Raw genomic sequence first — 25,894 nt, forward strand, 5'->3', positions numbered from 1 at the left:
TTATGAACATGACAGGCAGTACAGAGGTTATCATGCCTGGGGCCTCCAAAGACATCCTGTCCGTAGGTCTGTCTGTCTCTGTGATGGACTGGAGACCTGTCCAGGCTGACCCCGCACCTAACCCAGAGTGAGCTGGGATAGGCTACAGAAACCCCCGACCCAGAATTTAAATTTTCTGTTGCTTCATTCTCTACTTTTAAAATAACCACATTTGTTTCAGGCACCTGTGTAGAATTCCTGAAAAGTAACTGAGGCAAAAATTATGTAAAACTCATTTATTTTACAAAATAAGATGTTGGCCTGAGAATTTACTCTCAACCCCAAAAACAACCACAGAATTCATTCAAAACAAAAACAAAAGAAAGTTCTACAGGAATTCTAAAAACTGAAGGGATCAGGAAACAATGGAAACTCAGCCACCTTGACCCCCCACTCAGAGTCTCTGTCCTGTCCAGGCTGGACCTGGAGACTACTTCTTGGCATAGGTGATCTTCATGGCGCAGGTTGCTGTGATTCTGAAGCCCTGCAGCGCATCTTTGGCCACACCTGCCTGAGATTCACTTTCAAACTCCACAAAGGCGATGTCGTGTTTCCCTGGGACGAGGCGCACCTCTTTAAAACCAGGAAACCTACCGGAGACAAAAACAGTCAGTGACATGGCAGCTTGGGGAAGACGTGAGCGATCCCAGCATCAGTGAATGCAGCACTTACTGGTTGAACAACATGGAGAGCATCATCTCATTGGTCTCCTCCGGAAGGTTGCTGAGGAAGAGGATGTAGTTTGGTGGGTTGTCTGGAACCTGAGGAGACAGATCCACATCAGTTCTGTCCCACGGAGATTAAACACAAAGCCTTTTCATTGGCCACAAACACAATGGGACTCATAATCAGACTGTTGTGATCAATGGAAAAGGTGCCAATCAGCATTCAGATCTGGGTCACGACCATGTAGTGTTTGTCTTCGCTGATGTTCACGCCTTCTCCTGCTGTAATGTCTCAGAGCAGAGACACACATTCATCCTCTTTGTGACGTCACAAAGAGGTAATGTTTAATAACAAGATCACTGATCTGGTCTCACTGTTACGTCCTCAGTCCAAGCAGAGAGGCAGCAGGAAACTGACAGAGGAACAATGAAAAACTGTTCGGTTTAGTCTTCAACATTAAAGGAACATGTGAGATGGACAAGCTTACCTGTACAGCAGGAGGGAGCACAGGAGGCACCAAGCCCTAAAAACGACAGAATATTGTGTTCACTCACTGACAACTTCATAGTCCAGACTAGACCAGATCACATCTACGACTGAATCGACTGGCTTTCCTCATTAATAGAATCTGAAGGTTCCTTGAAGTTTCCTTTAACATGGCTGAATCTGTTGTCTCTGTTCTGGGACTAACAGGCTTCGCCTCTAAAGCTTAATCACCTCCACCAATCTAATTCCCTTTGGAGACCCTGACTGAGAGCTGATGCGCAGATCTGGATCAGGATCAGTGTTCATCCTCATTTCACATGTCTCTTTCTATTTTCTCAGCTGTGTGTTAATATGGCAGCCTGTTTCAGGAGCTGTTTTTGTAAGTGTTACTCACCACCACTGGTTTCTTTGTGAGGTTAGCTGCCGGCTCTTGAGCCTTCTTCTTCTTATCCTTCTTCTTCTCCTTGTCACCATATGTGCCCTTCACCTTGGCGATGACCTCAGAATCGGTCTTTGCATACTGTATCCTCTGGAAAACAAGCAGAGACAAATCAGAGCATGGCCTCGCTCTGAGAGGAGGAGGAAACACACCAATACTGACTTGCAGATGAAAAGACCAGGACGTTAAAGGTCAAAAGAACAGCAGCTGATCACGTGAGGGCAGGTCTTTTTAAGCCTACCATGGGTTTGTTGTAGAAGGGGAAGCCTTGTAGCTGCCTCAGGGCATTGGTGGCAGCAGCAAGCTCCTTAAAGACAACAAAGGCCTGCCCCCTCATCTTCATGGTTTTCATGGCCACAATGTCGATGACCTGACCGAACTGAGAGAAGAGCGCGTAGAGAGAACGCTTCAGCTCTACAGGAGGAAGACAAACACATCAGGTCTGACTCAACAACACATCTGTTCACTGCTGAGCCAGTTTCTAAATTCAGCAAAAGCTGACGCACCTTCTTTTTTGACTTTGTCATTGATGTTGTTGATGTAAATGGTGTGGTTCGGTCGGATGTCCATGGTGGAGACTGAGGAAACAACACAAAGTTAGGAGAATTAGATCGAACTTTCAGTTGTCCCAAAGTGTTGGTTGATGTTGCCTTTGCATGCAGCCTCATCATTCAGCCAATGTATGAGAAAAACTGGATTAACCATTAGGGCCCTGGGGCATAATATATTTAGAGCATTAGAAGCTTTGGAGCAGATTTTTCATAATTCCTGCTCCAAAGAATGAGCAGAGCTCCTGATCAGATGAAGATAGAAACTTCAGATCAGCTCTACAACGACCCAAACAAGAGAGGAAACATTCACAATGTGTTTCTAGTCAGTTCTTGTTTTCTGATTCCAGAGAACAGCGTCTGAACTGATCTGACAGAAGCAGATGACTCTGAAGACGAGGAGACTTTTTAAAATGAAAAACACGAAGAAAAGTCAAACTGGATAAAAACTGATCCGGACTGATCTGACTCCTGCGCTTCACGCCATCACTGTGACGTCAGGGCCTCTCTTCTCTGTCCCCTGATCAACGTGGTGACACAATGACACCAAACAGCACATTTAGCTCTTCATAATTAAAGACAAAATCTGCTGGAGAAAAAAAAGGTCACAACCATCTGTCACTTAATCACAATTTAAAAAGGAAGCAGTTTTGTTATTCTTTCGTCTTTGTAAAATAAATAACTTATTCATCCGTTTTTAGGAGGTTCTGTCTTCCTCTGTGGTTAAATGGAGGCAGGACAGTCCGGTGTGTTACCTCCAACACCTGATCCATCCGCTTGGCTCACCTGTGCACCTGACGGATAGAGCTAATGGAGCTAAAGTTAGCATGCGTTAGCTCTCCGTAGCTTCTGTTCATTCATAACGTTAGCTTAGCCTCTATTAGCCTTGGAGCTAACCGGCGCTTCTCAGAGCAGCGGGGTTCAAACCGACATGACCCGTTAAAGGCTTATCTGCCCCTGGATCCGCTCCGGGCTCAAACTGCGGCTGAAAAGAAGGACAAACAGCCTTACCTTCTCCCCTCTCACACGGCTCAGGCACAACCGGAAGCTCCGCCGCTGGCGCCGCTCACACCGGCCGCTGCTTTAACTCCGTCGCTACCTGCCGGCCGGGAGTGGCACTGCAGGTCGCGTCATTCTCCGAAGAACTCGTTTTTATTTTCGACTGACGGATTTTAGCGCTCTGCTTATCTCTTTTATTTACGTTTATGTGGACCTGGACTCCAGAGGGCTCATTTGACGTCATTTCCGCAGAAAATTTGTCAGATTATAGGCTGCATATTTCAACCAAGAGGAGCAGATTATGATAATGGAGACCTATGAAGAGTTCAGACCGATAAGAACAGCTAAAAGAACACTGTTTCTACAAACAAGACGAGAGAGGAAAACTGACAAAAAATGTAGATCCTGTAAGTTAATATAGCCGATATAATATATCATTATATTTATATATATTATATTATATTTAATTCCCTCCCTGACATTGTCTCACAATGAAGGATACATGAAAATCACTTAGTTTAGGGCCAAATCAAAGTGAGAATTATTTGATTTGTCTTATTTGGGATAAATGAATCAATACATTTTCTAAATGGTGTTCTATTAGTTGTAGTGCCAGCAGTGCAAATCTGGACCAAGCACACAAATATAATCCAAAGTGGTATGTGTTTGCTGTATTTGCTGTGCATTTATCCCTCTTTTAGTGGAATGTGGATGATGCACTGCGTAACATATTAAGTGTTAATATTATTTTAAGCAAACAAGAAGAAAAATGAGAGGAGAAAGACTGGAGGGGCCGCTCCAGCAGATTACACGGCCTCAGAGGAGCTGGATCATGGAGGAGATACAAGGATGTATTCAGTCAGACCCTGGAGCTGGCAGCTCCCAGCAGCTGTTCTCTGTCCAGGGGATGTAAAAGGCCTTTGGTGGTAAAATACTAAATGCATATTTATTGTTTCTCAGATGAGAAAAGTCTGTTTTACAGTTGAGGGAGACACATTAGTGTTGCTCAGGCTGCCAGCACACACCTTTGCTGCCCCCCACACAGAGGTGACTGTCAAAGTTGCCATGTACTCCTACATGAACAGCTCAATGACCTATTAATACAGGTTGGAGCAGACAATGTGAGGGCCCTCTATAGAAGGAATCTAGAGCTGGATAATCAGAAAAAAGAGCTGGAAATGAAGGAACTAAAACGCAAGATCAGTAAATGGTACTTTAAAATGTTTTTTCTAAGCATGATTGACATTGTATACTTAAGACTTTTCCTTTCCCAGAGCTTTAATAAATAATAAAACATCCTGTGATTGGTGGGGGGCTGCTGCTGATGGCTTCGTTTGGTCACATTACTTCCATCTGGTCAACAACATCTTCCCTCAGCTGAGAATCTGTTTCGTCAGAAAACACCACCAGATCACTTCGGTCTGAAAGAACTCTCTTCCTCCGAACAGCTCCTGAATCCACCGGATCTTCTACAAACGGTGAGCTCATGTTCAGGGAGGATGATCGGTGAAGTCAGAACAACAACTGGACCGGACCAGGTTAAGGTCCAGCATCAGTTACCATGGTGATACAGACAGCTTCAAAGAGAGCCGTAAGGCAGAGTTCAGCTCTCTGGTCTGTGAGCTAAAGCAGATACTAAAGAGCTTTAATCTTGCAAACAGTTTCGGTGTATCACACACAAATTACAGCAGCTGCTTCAAAAGTCCCTGAAAAGTGACACATTTAGTATTCCTGTTTTAATGTACTGATTAGTTTTAGAAAAGGAAACCTGATCATTTGAATAAAAATAAAGGTTCTATTCATTATACAGAGTTTGCTGTAATTACAATGAGCTGTTTCAGTCTGTGGCCACCAACAGGACAAGGGTCACAAGATACAATTTAGAGACCGATTATTTATTCGGTAAAAAAATAAATAAATAAAACGTTATGCGACAAAATTACATTTCTCTGTGGCTCCTTTCTCAAACATTTGTTTGTTGTTGTTTGTTTTCATGAAATACTTGTACAGCTGGATCGGACGTTAAAGTCCTTCAGATGTTCTGAAATTTGAGATTACACTCTCCCTGTCTGTAAGTTTGTGTCCACTACTTTAAAGCGGCCAAAAGTTTATTCAATATTTCAGTTGTAAGTTTTTATCGAACTCTGGTCCAGCCAAGACTTTTGTCTGCTCCGGGCCTCCGTACCGCTGCAATGTTTTTGTCACGCGAGCTCTGTATCCGAAGCTAACAGCTAGCAGCTAGCAGCAGTCGGTATGGAGCAGCAGAGCCGGCTCTCATCGGGACAGCGTCGCGGCGCCGCCGGGCCACGATAACGTCAGTCCAGGGCGGTGACCCCCGGCCCCCCTCAGCCCCCCCGGCCTGTCCTGTTTGCTTCGTGTTTCTGACGGTCCGTTATCTCTCCGACTTTTGCCCCCTTTATCCCGCTGCGGCTCGGGAAGTTAGCCCGCTAGCTGGTTAGCCCTTAAAGTGCAGCGGGAGGCTAACGGAGCGGACCGACCGGACCACACAGGGCCGACAACTGCGGGATGTGCCATGGCATCGGTCCGGGTGGCTGTCCGGGTCCGGCCCATGAACAGGCGGTGAGTGTCGGACTTCAGGACGGTCGATGGGCGCAGGTGTGGCGGTTATTGTACGATGCTAACCGGCTTTCGCGGATGAGCCGCAGCAGAGACTCGTTAAATCTCAATAAAGACGCAAATGCCTGTTTCCAACCTGTCAGGCGTTTTATTTCAGACACGGACTGAGCCCAGAGGTTTGGGTCAGCCAGGTGAACACAGGTGTGCCTGTCATTGTGAACAGCAGGTTCTTCAGTCCAGACCTGTTTGTCTCTGAGAACAGAGCAGCTGATTCAGCTTCACTGCTCACATTTTTAACACAAGGTTGTTTTCCTGCAGGACTCACAGCTGAAACGGGTAAATCAGGGTCATCTGGAGCTTTAATGGTCAGATAAATGAGTCAGACAATATTCTGATGTTTCAGCCTATTAAATGGGAACATTTCCCTCTGATCATTATAAAGGATTGTTGTTTAAAAAGTAAAAAAAAAAACAAAAACAAATGATTAATTAATAATCCTTTCCTCTCTGTCTTGGCACCTTTATCCTTTTAAATTCATTGAAATCTTTAATCTGTCGAAATATCAAAGACCATTTCACAGCTTTCTCCTCATCTCTCTCCTTTAGAGGATCCATTATATGACAGCTGATAATGAGTACACAGTCTTACAAATGCCTGGGAAGTTATTGTTGCACTGAGATAACACACCTTTATTGCTTGTGAAATTGGAACCTCAAAGAGTTCTGTTGTTATTAAATATGACACGAAGCCTCAGAACAAACAGAGGTGGACACAGAAAACCACATGACTGAGCAAACATGTCACTGACAATGTTCAGCCTCAGTCATCTGGGTTTTACTGATGGCAACAAAATAAAGACCATTTAAAACAAGGACGACCATTAAACGAGATTCAACTTACCCACAGAAACAAGGAAAACAACTCTAACCACAAATATATCATCCTATAGATGATATATCAACCCTTCAAATAAAAGACAGGAGAAGTTCAAATATGGACATTTAATTTAAAATATAGAGCTATGGGAGTCACTGCTGTTCTGTCTGATAAATGAAATTATAAAGCCAAAGTATGTGACAGCTTCACACTGTAGGATGAACGTAGCTGTCTGGCTCTTTTCCAGAGAGAAGGACTTGACTGCCAAATGCATCATCAAAGTGGAAGGAACCAAAACCTCCATCACCAACCTGAAGGTATGGTTAATTTTTTTCCCCCACAAGCTTTAAAACTGATCTCAGCGTCCTTGCAGCTGAATGTGTTTTATTGATGTTTCGTGGTTCTTTCAGATCCCTGATGGTGTGGCAGGAGACTCGATGAGAGATCGAACCAAAACATTTACATACGACTTCTCCTACGACTCCACAGACTGTAAAAGAGCTACTTTCGTCTCTCAGGAAAAAGTAAATATCTGTTTCTGTTTTGTCCTGCGTGTTGCCTCCTACAGCAGGATTAACCCTCTGAAAGAACGATAAGGCAATAGAAAAACTAAAAACACACACTTCATGTTTCCATATGTTCCTGATTAAAAACTGTGCAAAGCAGCATTACCAAAGAAAAGTTGAACGCAGAAAGTTTCCTCTCATGTGTTTGGGTTGTTCTAGAGCTGACTTGAAGTTTCTTTCTCCTGAGAGAAGTCACTTTTTTGTCCTTCCGACTGTTATGAAGTTGAACGTGGGCACCAACATTTTTGAGATTTTAAAGTGGGACATAGTTGGAAAAGTTAGGAATTCCCTGGTTCGCAGTATTTTGCTAGTTTTTGTGCTTATGTCATCCTTGTTGTTTGTAGCGACTATGCCATCTGTAAATACCCAGAGTTCTCACTCACTCTTCACTAATCGTGAGTCAAAGCAACTCTGTATTGTATTTCAGTATTGATGCAGATCTGTAATGTGATATGTGAGAGCTCAGTAAACACCATCATGTGAGTGCAGACTTCACTGCAGGTCCTGTCAGACCAGGAAACACTATTTCTTGTGTTGTTTGCAGGTGTTCAGAGACCTGGGCACTGACGTGCTGAAAGCTGCGTTTGAGGGCTACAATGCTTGTGTCTTTGCCTACGGACAGACCGGCTCAGGGAAATCCTACACCATGATGGGAAATCCAGTGAGTCTGCAGACACGTTTAACATTCACATTCCAGATGTTCTTATCTAGAAAGACTTCACAGAGTTCTGACTCTGTGATAAACGTCAGAGGTGAAACATTGATCAGCCTGCTCATCAGCGTAGGCTCCGGCCAACGAGTCTTGTTTACCAACCATCAGTGTGGAATCAAAATCTTTACTTTAATCATATAAGTCCTGTTCTTTCCCGGTTTAAAGCCCTGCAGAGGTTTTCAGCTGGATTCTAGCCAGAAGACAAACTAGTTCTTGCTTTTTCTTCTTGAACCTCCTAATTTATATCAAAGGCCTGTATTTTATCACCACCCCCCACCCCCACCCGGGGATGTTATCTGCACTGGGCTGTGAGCTGGGTTATCAGATGGACTGCTGGTAAACGTTCAGCCCGAGATTGGAGCAGAGAGTAAATACACTTCACTAATTGAATAACATTGACCAAGCACTTCACAGCACAGAGGAGGGGGGAGTGTGTTTTATTTTTCTAATAATTACAGAACATTAAGTTTGAGATTCGTATTCTTTTATCAAGGTCTGTTTGACAGTTTTATTATTAACTGTCAGTGAAAAATGTGAATGTCCCAGAACAGGACGTCTTCAGATGAAATGACTTGAAACGATAGGATACTGGATGTACGACTGAATGCTGTGGTGTTTGTTTCAGGGAGATGCCGGTCTGATCCCGAGGATCTGTGAGGGTCTGTTCAGCCGGATCTCTGAGGCCACGCGATGGGACGAAGCTTCATTTCGTACAGAAGTCAGGTGAGACCACACTCCAGTCTGAGTGTTGAAGTGGAGGTTTTGTTTTGATTTATTACACTAAGAACCAGCTGCACAAAACGTGTTCACATTATCTGAGTTTAGGTTTCCATTAAATACAACTGTAGCACAAAACAGCCTGAACCCCTGACTTTAACCTTAGTGACCAAACTGAGGGAAACACTGAAGGTGTTTCTGACTGTCTTAACTCTAACATGATGAAGTTAATGGTGACAAATGAAATCAAACTTGTCTCAGTCATTTGTCAGAGGAAACATCTGGAGCTTCGATGGGATATTGGTCACGTGTCTGTTTCTGCATCTTTCTCCCTCTGATGGTTCCATTCAAAAGAGTTTTGTTTTTAATTAGTTTTCTTCATTTTAGGAAGAAACATTAATGAGGACTTGTGGTCTGAGACTAAACAGACCTGATCCTAAAGCTGAAACTCATGTTGTTCCCCTTCAGTTACCTGGAGATCTACAATGAGAGAGTCAGAGACCTGCTGAGGAGGAAGTCCACTCAGACCTACAACCTACGAGTCAGGGAGCACCCGAAGGACGGCCCGTACGTCGAAGGTAACGCTGCTGACTGAGCCGGAGAGTTTTTATTGTTCTCTCTGGTCAAATGGTCCAAAATGACTGCTGGAAATCTGCCACATCTCCTTATTAGATATGTTAGAAATATTAGATCCAAAAAGAAAACCTAAAAAATAAACCAAAAATGGAAAGTGAAATAAGACAAAAGAACTGAAGAGATAATTGAGTTTGGGGGTGTGTCCTCACCCGAGCTTGTGATGCTCCTCCCTCCTGCTCTCAGATCTGTCCAAACACCTGGTGCAGAACTACAGCGACGTGGAGGAACTGATGGAGGCGGGAAACATCAACCGCACCACAGCCAGCACCGGCATGAATGACGTCAGCAGCCGCTCCCACGCCATCTTCACCATCAACTTCACTCAGGTGAGAGACGATGGAGGAGTCGACCTCATATTCGAGTTTCCATCTGAAACACACCAGGAAGCCAATAATTGATAATCGATGTCTCCTCCATCAGGCCAAATTTGATGCAGAGATGCCCAGTGAGACTGTCAGTAAGATCCACCTGGTCGACCTGGCAGGGAGTGAGCGAGCCGACGCAACTGGAGCCACTGGGGTCCGACTGAAAGAGGGAGGGAACATCAACAAGTCACTGGTCACCCTGGGCAATGTCATCTCTGCTTTAGGTCAGAGCCCCCCCCAAATCTGAATGTCAGAGTGTCAGACTGATCCAGATCTGATCTAACGTTCATCAGTTCATCACTGAAGTTTCTCACACGACAAATCAGGCTGATAGAAAGCTGGTTCTGCAGATTAAGGAGGAAAGGAGGAGGAGGAGACGCTTCGTGTGGACTGCCTTAGTGAATGACTGACTGAAGTGTGTTCTTTTTCTCCATGCAGCTGACATGACTCAGGATGGCGTGAACACCAACCTGAAGAAGAAGTCAGTGTTTGTCCCTTACAGAGACTCTGTGCTGACGTGGCTGCTGAAGGACAGTTTGGGAGGCAATGCCAAGACCATCATGATTGCCAGTGAGTAGCAGCGCCACATTGAGGCTTGTGAAGATGATGCGACTCGGTTTCAAACTGCCTCTCGTTTGCAGCCATTTCTCCAGCTGATGTGAACTACGGCGAGACGCTCAGCACTCTACGCTACGCCAACCGAGCCAAGAACATCATCAACAAGCCGACCATCAACGAGGACGCCAACGTCCGTCTGATTAGAGAACTGAGGGCTGAGATTGCCCGACTGAAAGCTCTGCTGGTTCAGGGTAACCAGGTAAACATCCAACAAAAACAAATACAAAAACAAACACATTTTGATTATTAAAAATCAAATCAAACCGGTGGAGCAAATTTCTCTTCTGGTTTTATTTAAGTGAAAAAGTGACATTTTCATAGATTGTAGATTAAATCCACAGAGATGTCCACCCAGAAGGATCCTCCTGGAACACCTCCAGGAAGATCCTGCTGGCTGGAGGTGGTCCAGGAGGATCCGCCATCACTTCACTCAACCTGCAAGTCAATGTTGGTATGCAGTCTGACAGGAGATGATGTCACATGTCACATGAAGTGAGGAGAGTTTGTGTCTGATTTGTGTGTGTTTGTCAGATTGCTCTCCTGGATTCACCCACCGCTCTGAGTATGGAGGAGAAACTGCACCAGAACGAAGCCAGAGTGAGTCTGACGGCCTCAGTGTGTTAACCTGCAGCAGAAGATGGTCATATGATCTGATGGTGTGTGTGTATGTGCACGCAGGTGTTGGAGCTGACTAAAGAATGGACGAACAAGTGGAACGAGACACAAAACATCTTGAAGGTGAGAAGCTGCTGGTATCTGAACCTTGACTAGTCCTCGGCTGTGAATCTGGGTTAGACTGAATGGTGACTCTGCAGGAGGAGACTCTGGCTCTGAGGAAAGAAGGGATTGGCGTGGTGCTGGACTCGGAGCTGCCTCACCTCATCGGCATAGACGACGACCTCCTCAGCACCGGCATCATCCTGTATCATCTGAAGGTCAGAGGTCATGAAGTTTAGGGCATTAAGACATTCAACTGAGTGTTCCTGTCATTTATGGGACGAAAAAGGACCATATTTTAGCTTCTCCAGGCTTTTATTTTGAAGGGTTGATATCGAGTAGAAGATTTTCCTTCCTTCTCAGAAATTATAACATAAATTTCCTTTTGTGTATTGTTTCGTCCTCAGGAGGGACGGACCTATGTGGGCAGAGAGGATGCGTCCACAGAGCAGGACATCAGTGAGTTCATCCCTCAGCTGTTTCTACCATGACCATTTCATTTCATCTCATGACTGACTGATCCTGAACGTGTTTTTTCTTGACAGTCCTCCACGGGCTCGACCTGGAGAGCGAGCACTGTTTGTTTGAGAGCCAGAACGGCACGGTGACCCTGGTGCCTCTGGGCGGAGCTCAGTGTTCAGTGAATGGCGTCCAGGTGATGGAGCCGTCGCAGCTCAACCAAGGTGAGCGTCAGGAGCCAATCAGCAGTCACTTTGAGCTGCTCTGAGTGGCTGAGTAAAGCGGTTTGTTCTTGTCCAGGCGCCGTGATTCTGCTCGGCAGGACCAACATGTTCCGCTTCAACCATCCGAAGGAGGCGGCCAAGCTGAGGGAGAAACGAAAGGTGTGTTTGTGTTGAGGCCTGTCCCTGAAAAAAGGAAAAAATACCCAGAGATGACCTTTGACCTTTACCTTGTTCCCCTCAGAGTGGACTGCTCTCTTCCTTCAGTCTGTCCATGACGGATCTGTCTAAGTCCTGTGAGAACCTGTCCACGGTGATGCTCTACAATCCTGGGTGAGTAGGTCCAGACTGATCAGCCTCAGCTGCATGTGACTCTGCAGTGCATCTCCACTCTGCATCAAACCCCCCAGAGCTGACGGTCAGCTTGTGACCTCAGGCAGGTCCAGCTGGAACAAACTGAAGCAGCAGCTTCTGTCAGTAAACACTTTAAAGGGGCATCGCCATGTTTTTGGACCAGCAGAGCAGCTGCAAGGCACTGCCATGTTTGTAGTCCCAATGCTGGGCGTTACAGGGTCAGTCCGGTGACATCTGCTCCGCTCCACTGCTAAAACCTCCTTCATTAAAACAACATGTTGGTGGAGATTAAAAACACAATAACTTACATCTGTGTGACAACACTGACTGACACCAAAACGACATCTTAACCTGTGCAGGTCCAGGTTTTCAGACTGTCTGCTCCAGATGGAGACAGAAAATAGTCCCCCACAAATTCTCTACTTCTTTTTTTTTTTTTAAGATTAAACTGCGGACCTTCCAAGGTTCACTCTGTTCAAACCAAACAGCTCAGAGCTTTTTAAAAGTCTCCAGAGGATGAACCCTTTGACTGTTGTATCATCAGAGCAGTGACCCACTCGCTCAGATTATCAAACAGTTTCCTGCTTTGGCTTTTCCTGCTAACATTAACTCTGTCCTGTTGACAGTCTCTTCACAGAGAAGGGCCCCGTCTTCCTCAGGTAGACTCAGCCGTCCACTTCCTGTCTAACTGTCCATCTGTGACACAGAGACGTGTGTTGACTCGTCCAGTCTCAGCCTGAATCCTCAATGTCTTTCATTTGTTTTTGTGTTGTGTTTTATTTTTGTCATTATTTTGCACGTCTCCCTGCTGCTTCTTTCTCCACCTGCCTGACATTTCATCTGAAGCTCGTCGTCTTACATCGAGTGCTGCTTTCACTTGCTTCACTAGCTGTTGTGTGTGATGTGAGTTCTTCCTCTGCTCAGAACAGACTCGCCTGATTGACGTTTATTTTTCCAGGTTGGAGTTTGAGAGGCAACAGCGAGAAGAGCTGGAGAAACTGGAGCTGAAAAGGTACAAACTGAATGTCACATGATCACATGAACATGCAGCAGATTTCAGGTGACCACTCAGAAACCAAATGAATGGTAGATACGAGGGGGGGGGGCATGGCTGCAGGTAGGAACTGCTTTGTTGTGACATTACAACCAAATCAAAGTCCTGGCTGTTGCTGCTGTAGGAGGCTGATCAAGGAGATGGAGGCGAAGCAGCTGAGCGAGAAGGCGGAGTTGGAGCGCCTCCAGCAGGAAGTGGAGAGTCAGCGCAAAGAGTCTGAGGAGGTGCAGCAGCGAATTCGCTGTCAGGAGGAGAGCCTTCGTCGTCGCAGCCAGGACATTGAGAGCCGCCTGCGTGACTTCCTGGCCGAGAAGGAGCGATTCGAGGAGGAGAGACGCTCGGAGATCCAGGGGGTGGACCTCCAGCAGCGGCAGAGGCTGCAGCCCGCAGGCGAAGCAGAGGAGGATGAGGAGCTACGGCTGCAGCAGGAGGCGGCTGAACAGACCGAGATCTACCGGGAGCTGGAAAGGCTGAAGAGGGAGCGCGAGGAGCAGAAGGTTCGTCTGGAAGCTGAGCGGCGGCGGTTGGAGGAGCAAGAGCGGGAGCAGCTAAGCCTGGTGGGGAGGTTGGAAGAGCAGCTGAGGGAGAAACACGAGTCTGCTGCCACGCTGCTCACCAGAGAAGATGCTCGGCGTCTAGAAGAGGAACGCCAAGCACTGGCCGAGATCAGAGGAGCACTCCTGCGTGCTAAAGAGGCCGGAGAGCGGCCCGACGTGGAGGATGCTGGAGAGGAGGCGAGATCCGTCCAGGCCCGATACACAGACTTCAAGGCAGCTCAGGTGAAGGAGCTGGGTCAGCTGGAGGAGGAGCTACGGCAGCAAAGGGAGCGTCTCGAGAAGGAGGTTGCCGCTGAGCGTAACACAATGCTGCTCCTTGCCCACGGCCTCAAGGAGAGACAGCAGCAGCTCAAAGAAACGCAGGACAAGGGGGCGCTGGACGCAACAGCAGTGTCCCAGGAGGAGCAGCTGGTCAGACAGGCGGAGCACAGACTACAGTTTAAGGAGCGACAGCTGGTCAGCCTGGCCGATGACCTCCTGCCCACGCTGGCCGAGGAGAAGCAAAGGGCCGTGGAGATTTTGGAGCGCAGCAGCGGAGGCAGCAATGGGAACTGTGACAGTCCGCCGGGGCTGGACAACACCCTGTTCCAGGTGGAGAAGGAGCTGGAGGACATGGAGGAGAAACTGAACCTCCACTGGAACAGCGCCCAGCAGCTGCAGCAGCTCCAGGAGACGTACGAGTTCACCGCCAACGTTGCCCGGCAGGAGGAGAAAGTGAGGAGGAAGGAGAAGGAGATCCTGGAGTCGAAGGAGAAGCAGCAGAGGGAGGCCATGGAGGAGGCCGTGGCCCGGCTGGAGAGGAGACACTCAGCCCTGAGGCGCAGCATCTCCCTGGAGCCCGACACCGAGGAGCAGAGACAGAGGAACCTGAGGGGCTCCGATCTGGACCAGCAGAGGTCACACCAGATGTCCAATTTATGACAGCACATTAGATCTGCATTTAAACATGAATGAGTAACTGGGAAACTTTCCTCCAGGGTGGAGCAGGAGATCCAGAAGCTGAGGCAGAGGATCAGTGAAGGAGAAGACAACAACAGGACTCACTCCATCAGTCACGAGGAGAAGAGCAGCAGCTCACCGGTCAGTCACATCCAGAGTCTGAACACGCTGCTGCCGCTGTCAGACGACAGGTACGGGATCTGGTCTTCACTCAGCTCCCTGACAGTTATCTGGTCTTAGAGGACAGAGACACGAGCAACAGGAAGTGACAAAATATGCCTTTTAATTTGAAACAGGAAATGTAACTTTAAGGTCTAAGGTGCTTTACTGACCAGAGTCCAGGTCCAGGTTTAGAATCTCATCTGTAGAAATTTCCCAGTAATCCTCAGATGAACACCACATCACTGTCAGGAAACTGGACTTTCAGAATAAGTGTTACTGTTTGTCCTGACTTCCTCTCTCCATTGTTCACCATTGGCATGGTTGTGTTGTTGTCACAGAATTAATGCATACATTGAAGAGGAAGTCCAGCGGCGGCTACGTAAGATGAACCTCCTGAATGGCGGCAGCAGCAGCATGGACTTATCTCTGTCCTGCGAATCTCTGAGGGTAAGAGCCATCAGTCCAATGTCCACTCACTGTTCACCACAGAGATTCATCTCATCTGCAGCTAAATGATTTTCATCATTCCTGCTCCAAAGAATGAGCAAAACTCCTGATCAGATAAAGATAGAAACAACCCAAACACATGAGAGGAACCTTTCTTTGGAGAAAAAGGAAACATTCAGAGTCTGAACTGATCAGACAGAATCAGCCGATTCTGAAGATGAGGAGACTTTTCAAAATGATAAGCGTTACAAGGAAAAAAAATATGAAAGGGATGAAAAACCAGAAAAGGGTGAATCAGGAGATTCTGTCTGAAGTTAAAATTTATCCTGCTGTGCCCATCGGCAGAAAGCTGAAACGTAACGTCTTTGCGGTTTGGACACTGACTAAAGTGTGTGTTTCAGCTCTCTCACTTTCTGCTGCCAGTTTATTTCAAACGAATGTAGGAATGATGAGGTCCAGTGGAAGCTTCTCTGTGCAGGACTGATCTTTAGCTCTTTAAATCTACAGGAGGAGGAGGAGGAGGAAGTTAGCGACTGTAGCTCAGTAAGATTAACAGATGAGGTAAGACCAGGATCCTCCTGATCTTCATGGCACAATAAGACTTTCCCTCCTCTAATCTGCATGACTCCCTCCATGGATCTATTGTCACTCTGCCAATCAGTTTGGTTTGTTCTGTTCTGGGTTCTGATTTTTCTCCTGGTTCTGTTTGATTTGTCCCTTTTTCCTGTCATCATGAAATTACCTTCAACTGCTGATTTTCTATTAAAAATGCTTTGTATGATTTTGGTTTATATTAAATGATATTGAAACCTTGAGTTGATGTTTAGTTTTCTCTTTTTAGGACGATGAAAAGCTGAAGAACATGAATCCACTGAGGCATAAATACAAGGTAAGACCAGTATCAGACAGTACCACTCAACAATGAGCACTTACAAATCTTTCTGATGATGGAAATGCGCAAGTATGCCTCGACAGTAATCCTCATTAATTTTAATTCTAAAGGTAACAATGAATTTCAACAATTGAGTTTCCTTTTAAATCTGCAGTGTTCCCAAACAGAAAGTTTATCGCTGCAGGTTCTAATCCTTAGGCTGAGGGTCAGTCCTTTCAAATGTCGATCAAATAGCATTTGCAGATGCCTTGTCAGTGGAACCGCTCCCTCCTCAAAGGGCGTCACCATAACAATCATTTGCAAATTCAAATTTTCCAATGTTTAATTGGAATTGGATGTCTGCATGTCAAACATCTTCACACTGTTAATTTGGAATCACTTAACCCACCTCAGCACCTGGTGACAGAACAACTCTAATTCTCTTTTGGTGAATCATGGACGTCAGAATAATTCAGAGATCCTTCTTGTCCTTCTTGACCATGTAGTCATGGACTCCCCCCTTGTGCACACAGAGCGTCTGGGGGTTGCAGTGTAGCTCCTTTAAGGAAAGCTCTCCTAAGATCCAGCAGAATGCATCAGAAGAACATGGACAGGTCGACTTTGAGCCTCTCGGAGAACAAAAGCCAGAGTCCATAGCTGAAGTCTCAACTGAAAAACAATCTCATAAAGAAGGCTGCAAAAGCACCGAGATGCCAGAACAGGCAGTTTGTGATCTTGATTGTTGTGAAACTGGAAAACCAAAGTTGTTTAGCATGACTTCAGCAAACACCAAGAACAGCAGATTTGAGTATGACAATGTCGCTGCGTCCTGTTGTGTTCCTGATGATAAAAAGGTTGAAGACAGAGAAAAGAAGTTTCTTGTGAAGGGACGCTCTTATTCCTGCTCAAAAGGAAATGTTGAACATCAGACACATGACCTCAGGGATGCAGAACTTTCCAACAATCAGTCGTCGAAGTCAAAGGACTCTGACAATGTTGAGTCTGAGGAGAAGGTGACCAAACATGTTAATGGTCAAATAGAAGCTGGGAAAGTGGCAGCAAACAGCAGTTACATTTTGGGATATTTAGTGGAAAAACTGTCTGATGCCTACAAAGATGCCGGGAGAAGATTCCAGAGCACTCGTGACATCATTCGAAATGTTGGACCAGGGGAAGTGAAGGTGGTTCTCTCTCAGTACATCACCATGATGTCTGAAGAGCCGATTCGCCGACCGCAGATCAACACGCAGCCACAAACGTGTATGCAGGCAGCAAACAAGGTCAGTCTGGTTCACCTGTCCAGGGATCGTCCCATCAGTCTTCATCCAAACACAGGACAGTCTGTGATCGCCGGCGTCTCGGGATGGCCCAAGGGGGCGGTGTTGTCCATCAGAGACACCACCCCTGAGGTGTTTTACCAGACGCTGGTCCGGCTGCCACCAGCGCTGTCTCATCTTCAGACGTTTCCTTCCACAAAGATATTGGAGAGGTTGGAATCTCTATCTCTGCAAATTAAGGTCCGAAATCCTCAGAGTATCTTCTGGCTTCAAACAGCCAATCGTGGACGACCCGCCCCAAAACCTTGCTGCCTGCTTTTGTCGGAAAAGGACATGACGGTCGTCTCAGCGGAAGCAGATTCTGGAGACAGCTTGGCTGTCTTTCACCACATTAATCTTCTGGACATCAAGACGGTCCAGATTGGTTTGGGAGGGCAGCACGTTCGTCTGATCAGCTGCTCCACAGACGACGTTTTGGCCGTCTTCACCCACAGCAAAGAGCTCACCCAGGACTTCTGTCGAGCTTTATTAAAAGCTCTCGCTCCTCAAACATTCTCTGAAAGTCACCCATTACTGTCCAATGACCTCATGGTCCTCTCTCTGGACTGGACATCGGTTGTTCCTGACATCGTCCTGGACAGCGGCCTTCACATCACCTGCCGGTTCAAGCGGGTCCTGGCAGACCTGCTCTACATCGTCCACGGGAACATGGATGGCCCCGGAAAACCGTCCCTGGCTGACGTTTGTCCTCTGCTCTACACCAGCGTCAAGGTGAAGAACTCCAGGCCAGGCCATCGGGACACCATTTTTCAGGTCCTTCTCACGGACACTCATATCGCTCTTCTCTGTGAGGACGGTGTCTTTCACCCAGCGCCGCGGGGCTCCAGTCTGGTCCCCGTCCAGCCGCAGTTTCAGGGACTTGAACTTTGTAAGCGATCAGACATCAGATGTCTCGTCGTCAGGCAGAATGACAGCTGCTTGATGGTAGATGTCATGTTTACAAGTCAGAAACCAAAAACAACAAGGAAGGCGGAGCTCGGCTCTGATGACCAGGATCACTGCCACACCTGGAAGTTAACTTTCAGCTGCACGTTGGAGGCCGTGATCTTCATTAATCATCTGTGTTCCTGAGTCGTCACCCAACAAGAAAGCTGACCTCGTTTAGGAACAGACCAGATGCCTCACTTGTTAAAGGAGTCTTGGTCTGTCCCCATCTGTCCCTGAGGGGAAAGGACAGAAGGATTCAAGGACACATGTAAAGGGGCTTTTAAAATATTTAAAGCATGTTCTACGTGTTGTGTGTGAGATTTGGTTGTTCTGGCTTTGATGTGTAGTAGTAGGTTAATGGTTAAAATAGTTTCTCTGTATCAGAGTCCTTTAGTTTGTTTGTGTTTTTATGTTTCCTGTCTGATGTTGTGTGTTAATGACAGCTCAGCTTCATTTTTAAGACAAATGACTGATGTGACTTGAAGGGAATGGGAAGGTTTGATTACAAACGAATGAGTAAAAGTTAAATTCATGCAGCTTCTAATCTCAGTGTTGAATGTTTAAAGACTAATAAAGGTTGATCTTTGAATGACTCCCGTCGTCTGAGTCATCTGTTTAACTGGTCGCAGCTGCAGTAACTTTGACTCTTTACTCTTCATCTTGTCTCTCCTCATCACTTCCTCTGCAGCACTTGGTCTCTCGTACTTTTGGGATGAGCGCCGGCGGCACGCAGGAGCCTGTTAGAGTTAGTATTCCTCGTTATGTTCTCCGTGGGCAGGGGAAGGACGAGCACTTTGAGTTCGAGGTGAAGGTGAGTTCATCCGCCGCCCGTCATCAGCCACTTCCTGTTTGTCCTCAGATATCAGTCAAGGTTCATGTTCTCCAGTACTCAGCTTTAAACGTCTACATCTGTTCACAGACCTCAGACCTCCACGTTTGGTGTTTTCTATCATCAAGCTTCCTTCACTTCCTTCTGCTTCTTGAATTTTTGCAGATTTATGTTTCTGATAGAAAAGAGCCGCTGAAGTCAGCTGATGCTGCTGCAGATTAAAGTGTTCCACAGTATATTCACATTAATGCAGCAGTAACATCAGTCTAATTATAACTATAACTAATATGCTACCAACAAGGACCAAGAAGTGAATTCAAGTCTAGGACTTTTATTCTGCTAGTTTAAGCTCGTCATATTTTTAAGATAACTGGAAATAAATGTAAACATTATTTATCTGTGCACTCAACATCATCACACCAAAGCTGGTTATCAGGTTCTCAAACAGCAAATCAGACAAATGTAACAAGGTGAAAATAGGAAACCCAGAATTCCTCCAGCTGTACGAGGAAAATGAATGTCAGTCTGGGAAGGCGCTCAATAGAAACTCTTTGGAATAATTGTTGAAGGTCAAAGTTCACGTTTCACACTAAAGCCCGGTGTTTCAGATCAGTGTGATGGAGGAAACCTGGACTGTGTTCAGACGTTACAGCCGCTTCAGGGAAATGCACAAGAGTCTGAAGTTCAAGTATCCAGAGGTGAGACGCCGCCTCGGTCCAGTCTGAGTTCATGTCTAATGTTGGACGAGTCCCTGAAGTGTCTCTGTCTCTCAGCTGGCATCGCTCGAGTTCCCACCCAAGAAACTGTTTGGAAACCGAGACGAGCGGATGGTGGCGGAGCGGCGGACTCACCTGGAGGCAGGATGAGAAGCTCAGAATGACAGCAGGAGACGAACCTGAAGGTGATGCTCATTCTGTTTGTTTCTTTGTTTTGTTCAGCGTTACCTGAGGAGCCTGTTCCAGGTGATGCTGTCATCCTCCAGCTCTCCTCTGGGCGCCGACGCCACCCTCCACCTGTCCAAACACGCCATCTGTGAGTTCTTGCCGTTCTTCAAGAAGGGCGTCTTTGAGTACGGCAGCCACGGCACCGGCTGATGGCACCGGGTCCGCGGCCGATCTCCCAGAACCAGACCGACCGCTGGCCTTTGACCTCTGCCCCGGTCAAATGAGGAAATGTCGGTTTCCTCTCTGAGCGGCCGCCATCCTGCACCGTGAAGGTTAAAGTGGGAAATCCATCCAATCACGTCCTCATCATGATGAAACGGACACATTGAGGACATTAACACAAACTTCCAATGTATTTACAAAGCTGCATGCTGACAACGGAGGTCGCGGGTTCGATTCCCTGTCTGTTTAACACTAACTCTCCCTGGGAGACCTTTAACAACAAAAACAGCTTCAGTGACGAGACATTCAAAGACTCTTTGGACCGTGGGAAATAAAGTGGGGGCCTTTTTCACTTGTGTCATTTTAACCAGCTGACACACAAACTGATCTGTTGGACCGAATCCGACTCAGTAACTTCATGTTAGAATACAGAATCTGAGATCATGGTGTCAGTGTGGTTGTGGCTGTGTGCTCGCTGACTTCAGGTCGTTGACCTCCACACACACCACTTGGCTCCGGTCCCCGGACGGTGCGTTCAGAGTAACACCACAAATCAACCTGTAACAGGAGAACAACAACACACGTCTCTTTGAATGAAACTTTATCGACACACTAAGGTTTCCTCATTAAAAATGTATTTTATTAATCAACCGTGTTGTTTCCTTCACTCTGCCACACTAACAGCGTTTAACTGCTCTGCTCTTTGGTGGCAGACCAGCATGCGACTCCTCACATGAGAAAACAGCTGTTGCAGCAGGTCAAAGGTCAGCAGTTGGTCCTGTTCTGGTGAGTCTATGTCTGTAGACTTGCAGAGACCAGATTGGAGTCTTCCAGTAGAGCTTCACTGTTGTGCGAACAGGAGACACGTCTGGACCTGAAATAGTTTCACCTGAATGTGTCTCAACAGATAAATATGAAGTTTACATGAAATGTCCTAAAGAGAATAAACCAGAACACTCAGACGGACCGACAGCTGCTTAGCTTAGAGACTGGAAACAGCTCAGGCTCTCTTCGGATTGGCTGAGTGAGCCAATAAAAATAAAGAAAACACGTCCTGGTGGGGAAATACAAACAGCTACATCTTCAGTTTATTACAATTCAGTTCATCTGCAGAAAAAGACTGGAGGTCAGATCGAACCGGTCTTCAGCTCCATGATGAAGACAGAGAGGCTCAGAGGGATCCAGGACTTCAGTTTTTGGGGTCCAGGCCGTTCAGGATCTGCTCGGCTGACATGAAGGGGAAGTTGTGCTGAGGGACGTTCAGCTCCTTCAGCCGCTCCGTACAAGCGTGCAGCAGTGTGTCATACTCCTGCAGGTCACATGATCAGTCACCATCTGAAGGGAGCAGAACCTGAACCTGAACATGAGGACCCACCTGACATTCCCGGACCAGGTCCTGCTGTAAGGTGCTGATGGTGGCCTGCTTGGAGTCCAGGATCTCCTACAAGCGAGAGAAACAGGTCCAGGTCTTAGTCCACAACAACATGAACCACCAGAGTCCTGCTGCTGCTTCGTCTCCCGTGTCTGACAGAGACCCCTGAAACCAGCAGGACCCGACATGACATCATCAGAGAATGTCTCCTAAAAGACGCCCTGAAAGGTCAGAGGCCAAGTTCCACCTGAAGTCTGTTGGTGGCGCTGCTGCTGGTGGTTGGATGGACGACAGCGGAGGCGGAGAGAGCGGCGCACAGCTGAGCCTCCTTCCTCTCCAGAGTCTCCGTCAGAGCTGCCAGCTTCTTCTCCAGCAGCAGCTCCTTCATCCCGCTCTTCTGCTGCACCGCCAAGATGGCAGCCGTCTGCTCCCTCAGCAGCTCATCACGCTCCCGCTGCACCTGATGACATCACACATACACGTCAGTCTGGAGTAAGGTCACCTGACAGGAAGGTGGTCACCTGACCTTCTGGAAGGCCTGCAGCAGCAGCTCATGCTCCACACTCAGATCTCTCAGCTCCCGCTCGGTGACCTTCAGCTGAGCTCTGTTCGTCTGTTAAAGAAGCAGAGAAGAAGAAGCTTCGTTAAGTCTCACTTAGTCATTTCGTGTCTGACAGCTCAGTCAGTGAGCTGCTGATTTGAATCTGGTGCATGCACTGACATCTGGACAGTGTTTGTTAAAGGTTCATGTCTCCTTGTTTCCTGTTTTGTGATTTGAAGTTGATGTTTATTTTAGTGTGTGATTTAGAAACTGTCCGCGCTGCCTGTTATGATTGGCTCTTTATCTCTGTGGTTGTTAGGAAACTACGGAGCCTCAGACATGACACGGGGGGGGGGAAGATATAACGTGTGCACAAAATAAATATAAATTGCCATGAGGCGCATTTCTAACAATTTAGTTTGACTCTATTGCTGTCACCTTTTTTCTGCTGACTTTATGGGTTCATCAGACAAAATTTTAAGAAACAAGCAAAACGCTTTCAAACTTTACATGTAAAGTGAGCTGTAACTAACTCGGTGACTGGCTTATGCTTTGTCCATAAGTTAAGAACATCTTTTTGGTTTTGAGGTTGTGAAAAATCACTTTGGTTTCTTATATTTGATATCTATCTGGCGTCCAAGTCGTACCTCCGCTGGTGAGGCAACCTTTTAAATCTCTAATAATGACTCCTTGCAGTGCAAGGCTTTTCAGAATGTCTGTCCATCTGGTTGTTTAGCACCGCTTCCTCTGGTCCTGTTAGAGAAGTGCGTTCTATTTGCTTACCCAGCTGTCCAGGAATGATATTAATATTATTAATTAACAGTTAGCATTTGGTGCGCAATTCTGTGAACGCACCGCCGCCTGGGCCTTGGCCTGCTCGTGGTCGTCCAGGCGCCTCTGCAGCTCGGGCAGCTTCTGCTCGGCTTCCTGCAGACACTCACGCAGACGCTGGTTCTCCTGCTCAGCAGCCAACAGATCTCTGTCCGTCTGCGCCTGCTGCTGCTGCAGCCGCACCACTTCCTCCTGCCAAAATAAAAGTCCTTCACATTTCTTTGTGCCCTCTCAGCCTGTGACAGCCGAGTATGGGAGCCTGTAGGGGTCAGTTCTCAGAGATAATGGGACACGGAGCAGGTGGACACTAGCTGATGAAGCACTGAACTGTGGGAAATGTAGGTTTCTGGGGTTTAGACACATTTCAAGTTACTGGAGCTTCTCCATCAAGTCAAACATCATCACAATGAATCAAAAGAATCTACAATAATTAAACTGAATGAGGATGATGAGCTCAGAGCAGCTCTTCCTCTCACCTTCAGTGCGCTCTGTTCCGTCAGCAGCTTGGTCTGGACGGCTGAGTAATACTCCTCGGCTCCTCTCAGAGCTCTGTCGTGATCCTCCATCAAAGCTGCCACTCGACTCTTCATCACATCTTCCAGCTCAATGACCTCTGCCCTCCGCCGCTTCCCCTCCGCTTCCACCTTCGCCTCCATCATCTGATGGTATTTCACCTCAATTTCTGTTCAAAGAGAAGCAGGAACAGTTTATGGACGTGGTATCCAGACTCCTGAGGACCTGGACTGGTGGACTCACCTCTGAGCCTGCTGTCGTAGTCGTTGGTCAGCTCCATCAGCTCCACCTGCTGCTTCTGTTGGAAGAGATCAGACCTGTAGAGATGGAGACGACCAAGGAGCCTCAGACAGACCCGGGCCAGGACTCACCAGTTTCAGCTCCTTGATGCAGGCCTCGTTTTGGAGCCTCTTCTCTCTGAGATCCGCCTCCAGACCCTGCACGGTCCTCTGCAGGCCCAGCTCTGACCGGGTGTTCTGGTTCTGGACCAGTGAAGTGGAGGCCACACTGTCCACCTTCAGCTCGGAGACGGCGTTGTGCTGCTCCGACAGGAAGTGCTTCAGCTTCTGCTTGTACACCTGAATGTTGGGGGGGGGGGGGGTCAGCTGAGGCGTTCAGGGACCGGACACGTGGGGAGAAGGAGCAACAGCTCACCGTGATCTCCACCCGGTGTCTCTCCTCCGCCTCCTGTCTGTCCTTCTGTCGGTCCCTCAGCTCCGTCCTCGTCTCCTCCAGGTTCCTCTTGCAGATTTCCCAGAAGGCCTGGATCTTGTCCCGCTCCAGCTGGAAGTAGCTCCTCTCCTCCCGCTCCCTGTCCAGCTCCTCCCGGAGGCGGACTATGTGCTCCTCCAGCTGGGGACACATCAGGGGGACAGACAGACAGTCAGAGCCCGGACTAAACTCTCCTTTCTTCAACTCTTTAGTTTGATGTTTTTGTGGTCGACATATAAAAACCCGGAAGTCTGAGCCGCTCCAGGCTAAAGCTAAAGTTAGCCGCGTTAGCTCGGACCTGGTCCTTGGACATGTCCTCCGTGGACAGTCCGTCTACCACCGCCGGACTCTTCCCCTTCCCGGCCTTCCTGCTTTTATTCTTCGGCGGCTGGAAAAGAAAACAAACATCTTAGGTGTCTGGGTGATGCTAAGCTAACACATGCTAACAGTTTCACTCACCATCGTCACCCGGGCAACAGACTGTTAGCTGTTAGCTGAACAAACTAAGTGTGAAACAAGAGCCGTTGTCATGACAACGATGTCACGTGATCGGCGGTTGTTTTTTTTGGGGGTGTGCACGCTCTTAAAAAAAATAAGATAAATAATCAAAAGGCGGTGAATTAAATAAAAAAAAAAACTAATCACATTAGAAATAATCAATGAATTTAATTGTTAAAGTTTAGTTTTTTTCCTGCCAAAGTTTTATATTGAAAAAGGAAAGTGCAATTATTCAGTTACCGTCACCTCCTCACTGAAAGAGAATATTAACTATTGACAGAACCATCGAAGTAAATATGAAACCATTCATTGACCGTGATAATAAAGTGAAAGGAAAAGAGTTTAGACCTCACTCATGTTCACATCATTGATGTTATCAGGATGTTTTTAGGAACAAGTGAGGATTCATCTTTACCTGATTGTATCAGACTCAGTCTGTGAACTGTTCAAACACAACAAATAAACGAGATGAAAAGTGAAAAGATGAAGTTAAATTTCAGCATCTGCAGTTTATTATGTTCACAAGAGGCAGCTGTGAGACACACAGAGGTTCAGGTTTTATTGGCTGAAGGAAAAAGAAGAAAACTTTTATTTTACATTTTAAAGAATAATGAATCTTTAAAGTGAATTTAGAAAGATTATCTAAAACAACAGCTGGACAAAATCTATTTGTCTTCTTAGCAATCAATCAATACTTCAGTTATTATCAGTGGAAAAAAACAAAGCTATAAAAGAACAGAAAAGCCTTAACGGGTGTTGAAGGATTAATAGTCCATCTTTTGGGTCTCTTTAATGTTGTCAGCTGTTCCCTGAGCAACAACACCAAACACTGATGTCGCTGATGATGTCACACTGTTGTGTCAGCAGGAGTCACTTCCTGTGTGTGGATGTTGTGCGAGTGAATACACACTCTTCTCTGCAGCTGTCTGCTTGTTGACTGAACTGTACAGGCTGTTTGGTACCTCGGTGACACCGGACCAGCCGGAGGGTCTCTCCACATCACACGGCTTCTGGATCTCCTCGTAGAGCACCTCAGTCTCTGCTTCCCGCTTTGGGCAGAATCTCAGAGCTACCACGGCCAAAAGCACCAGAGTGGCACCTAGAAGTACCCCCAGGGGTATCTTCCACAGGTTTGAGAGTGGAGGTTGGGTCCCTGAGTTATTCCCAGAGTGCACCTCGCCACCTGGCGGGTCCCTGGGAGCCT

General features: G+C 46.9%; 3 protein-coding genes across 11 annotated transcripts; 1 reads left to right on the forward strand and 2 right to left on the reverse strand.

The window, feature by feature from the left end:
* Positions 1-266: 266 nt before the first annotated feature.
* snrpb2 (small nuclear ribonucleoprotein polypeptide B2) lies at positions 267-3,224 on the reverse strand. 2 transcript variants are annotated; one of them, XM_029497250.1, is made up of 7 exons: positions 3,190-3,224; positions 2,137-2,208; positions 1,872-2,044; positions 1,589-1,720; positions 1,193-1,228; positions 712-800; positions 267-629 (listed from the first exon to the last, which is right to left on the reverse strand). In XM_029497250.1, the coding sequence occupies exons 2-7, from the start codon at positions 2,198-2,200 to the stop codon at positions 470-472; spliced, it is 654 nt and encodes a 217-aa protein (XP_029353110.1). In that variant the 5' UTR covers positions 2,201-2,208; positions 3,190-3,224; the 3' UTR covers positions 267-469. The 2 variants fall into 2 exon arrangements, with proteins under 2 accessions (XP_029353110.1, XP_029353068.1); XM_029497208.1 differs by having other exon boundaries at positions 1,586-1,720.
* A 2,194-nt stretch (positions 3,225-5,418) lies between these two features.
* Positions 5,419-20,870, forward strand: kif16ba (kinesin family member 16Ba). Of its 6 annotated transcripts, XM_029516101.1 has the most exons (28): positions 5,419-5,757; positions 6,878-6,947; positions 7,041-7,154; positions 7,741-7,857; positions 8,534-8,631; positions 9,094-9,203; positions 9,445-9,587; positions 9,682-9,850; positions 10,065-10,196; positions 10,268-10,443; positions 10,776-10,841; positions 10,923-10,982; positions 11,060-11,179; positions 11,369-11,420; positions 11,507-11,644; positions 11,721-11,803; positions 11,886-11,974; positions 12,622-12,654; positions 12,954-13,007; positions 13,174-14,502; positions 14,584-14,736; positions 15,046-15,154; positions 15,662-15,715; positions 15,996-16,043; positions 18,978-19,100; positions 19,727-19,816; positions 19,892-19,975; positions 20,057-20,870. In XM_029516101.1, exons 1-28 carry the CDS (start codon positions 5,711-5,713, stop codon positions 20,210-20,212), a joined length of 4,017 nt encoding a protein of 1,338 aa, XP_029371961.1. In that variant the 5' UTR covers positions 5,419-5,710; the 3' UTR covers positions 20,213-20,870. The 6 variants fall into 6 exon arrangements, with proteins under 6 accessions (XP_029371961.1, XP_029371539.1, XP_029371625.1 ...); XM_029515679.1 differs by lacking the exons at positions 18,978-19,100; positions 19,727-19,816; positions 19,892-19,975; positions 20,057-20,870 and adding an exon at positions 16,532-18,951; XM_029515765.1 differs by lacking the exons at positions 18,978-19,100; positions 19,727-19,816; positions 19,892-19,975; positions 20,057-20,870 and adding an exon at positions 16,559-18,951.
* On the reverse strand, positions 19,444-24,700 carry LOC115061209 (dynein regulatory complex subunit 4). 3 transcript variants are annotated; one of them, XR_003842322.1, is made up of 12 exons: positions 24,652-24,700; positions 24,491-24,580; positions 24,136-24,333; positions 23,853-24,059; positions 23,725-23,779; positions 23,445-23,650; positions 22,993-23,160; positions 22,123-22,209; positions 21,844-22,056; positions 21,600-21,665; positions 20,907-21,533; positions 19,444-20,782 (listed from the first exon to the last, which is right to left on the reverse strand). XR_003842322.1 is itself a non-coding variant. In XM_029529523.1 (11 exons), the coding sequence occupies exons 1-11, from the start codon at positions 24,652-24,654 to the stop codon at positions 21,414-21,416; spliced, it is 1,413 nt and encodes a 470-aa protein (XP_029385383.1). In that variant the 5' UTR covers positions 24,655-24,700; the 3' UTR covers positions 19,444-21,413. The 3 variants fall into 3 exon arrangements, 2 of the variants coding, with proteins under 2 accessions (XP_029385383.1, XP_029385491.1); XM_029529523.1 differs by having other exon boundaries at positions 19,444-21,533; XM_029529631.1 differs by lacking the exons at positions 19,444-20,782; positions 20,907-21,533 and having other exon boundaries at positions 21,634-21,761.
* Between the last annotated feature and the right edge of the window lie 1,194 nt (positions 24,701-25,894).

Source organism: Echeneis naucrates, chromosome 1, assembly GCF_900963305.1.
Source record: "Echeneis naucrates chromosome 1, fEcheNa1.1, whole genome shotgun sequence".
Taxonomy (NCBI): domain Eukaryota; kingdom Metazoa; phylum Chordata; class Actinopteri; order Carangiformes; family Echeneidae; genus Echeneis; species Echeneis naucrates.

Coding starts and splice junctions, on each gene's coding strand:
- kif16ba (XM_029515679.1), top strand. CDS start 5,711: ATGGCATCGGTCCGGGTGGCTGTCCGGGTCCGGCCCATGAACAGGCG. Junction 10,444..10,775: donor TGCTGGTTCAGGGTAACCAG/GTAAACATCCAA, acceptor TGTGTTTGTCAG/ATTGCTCTCCTGGATTCACC. Junction 13,008..13,173: donor GAGAAACTGGAGCTGAAAAG/GTACAAACTGAA, acceptor TTGCTGCTGTAG/GAGGCTGATCAAGGAGATGG.
- snrpb2 (XM_029497208.1), bottom strand. CDS start 2,200: ATGGACATCCGACCGAACCACACCATTTACATCAACAACATCAATGAC. Junction 1,229..1,585: donor TCACAAAGAAACCAGTGGTG/GTGAGTAACACT, acceptor TGTCGTTTTTAG/GGCTTGGTGCCTCCTGTGCT. Junction 630..711: donor CTCTCCATGTTGTTCAACCA/GTAAGTGCTGCA, acceptor TGTCTCCGGTAG/GTTTCCTGGTTTTAAAGAGG.
- LOC115061209 (XM_029529523.1), bottom strand. Junction 24,334..24,490: donor AGGACATGTCCAAGGACCAG/GTCCGAGCTAAC, acceptor ATGTGTCCCCAG/CTGGAGGAGCACATAGTCCG. Junction 23,780..23,852: donor GCATCAAGGAGCTGAAACTG/GTGAGTCCTGGC, acceptor CTCTTCCAACAG/AAGCAGCAGGTGGAGCTGAT.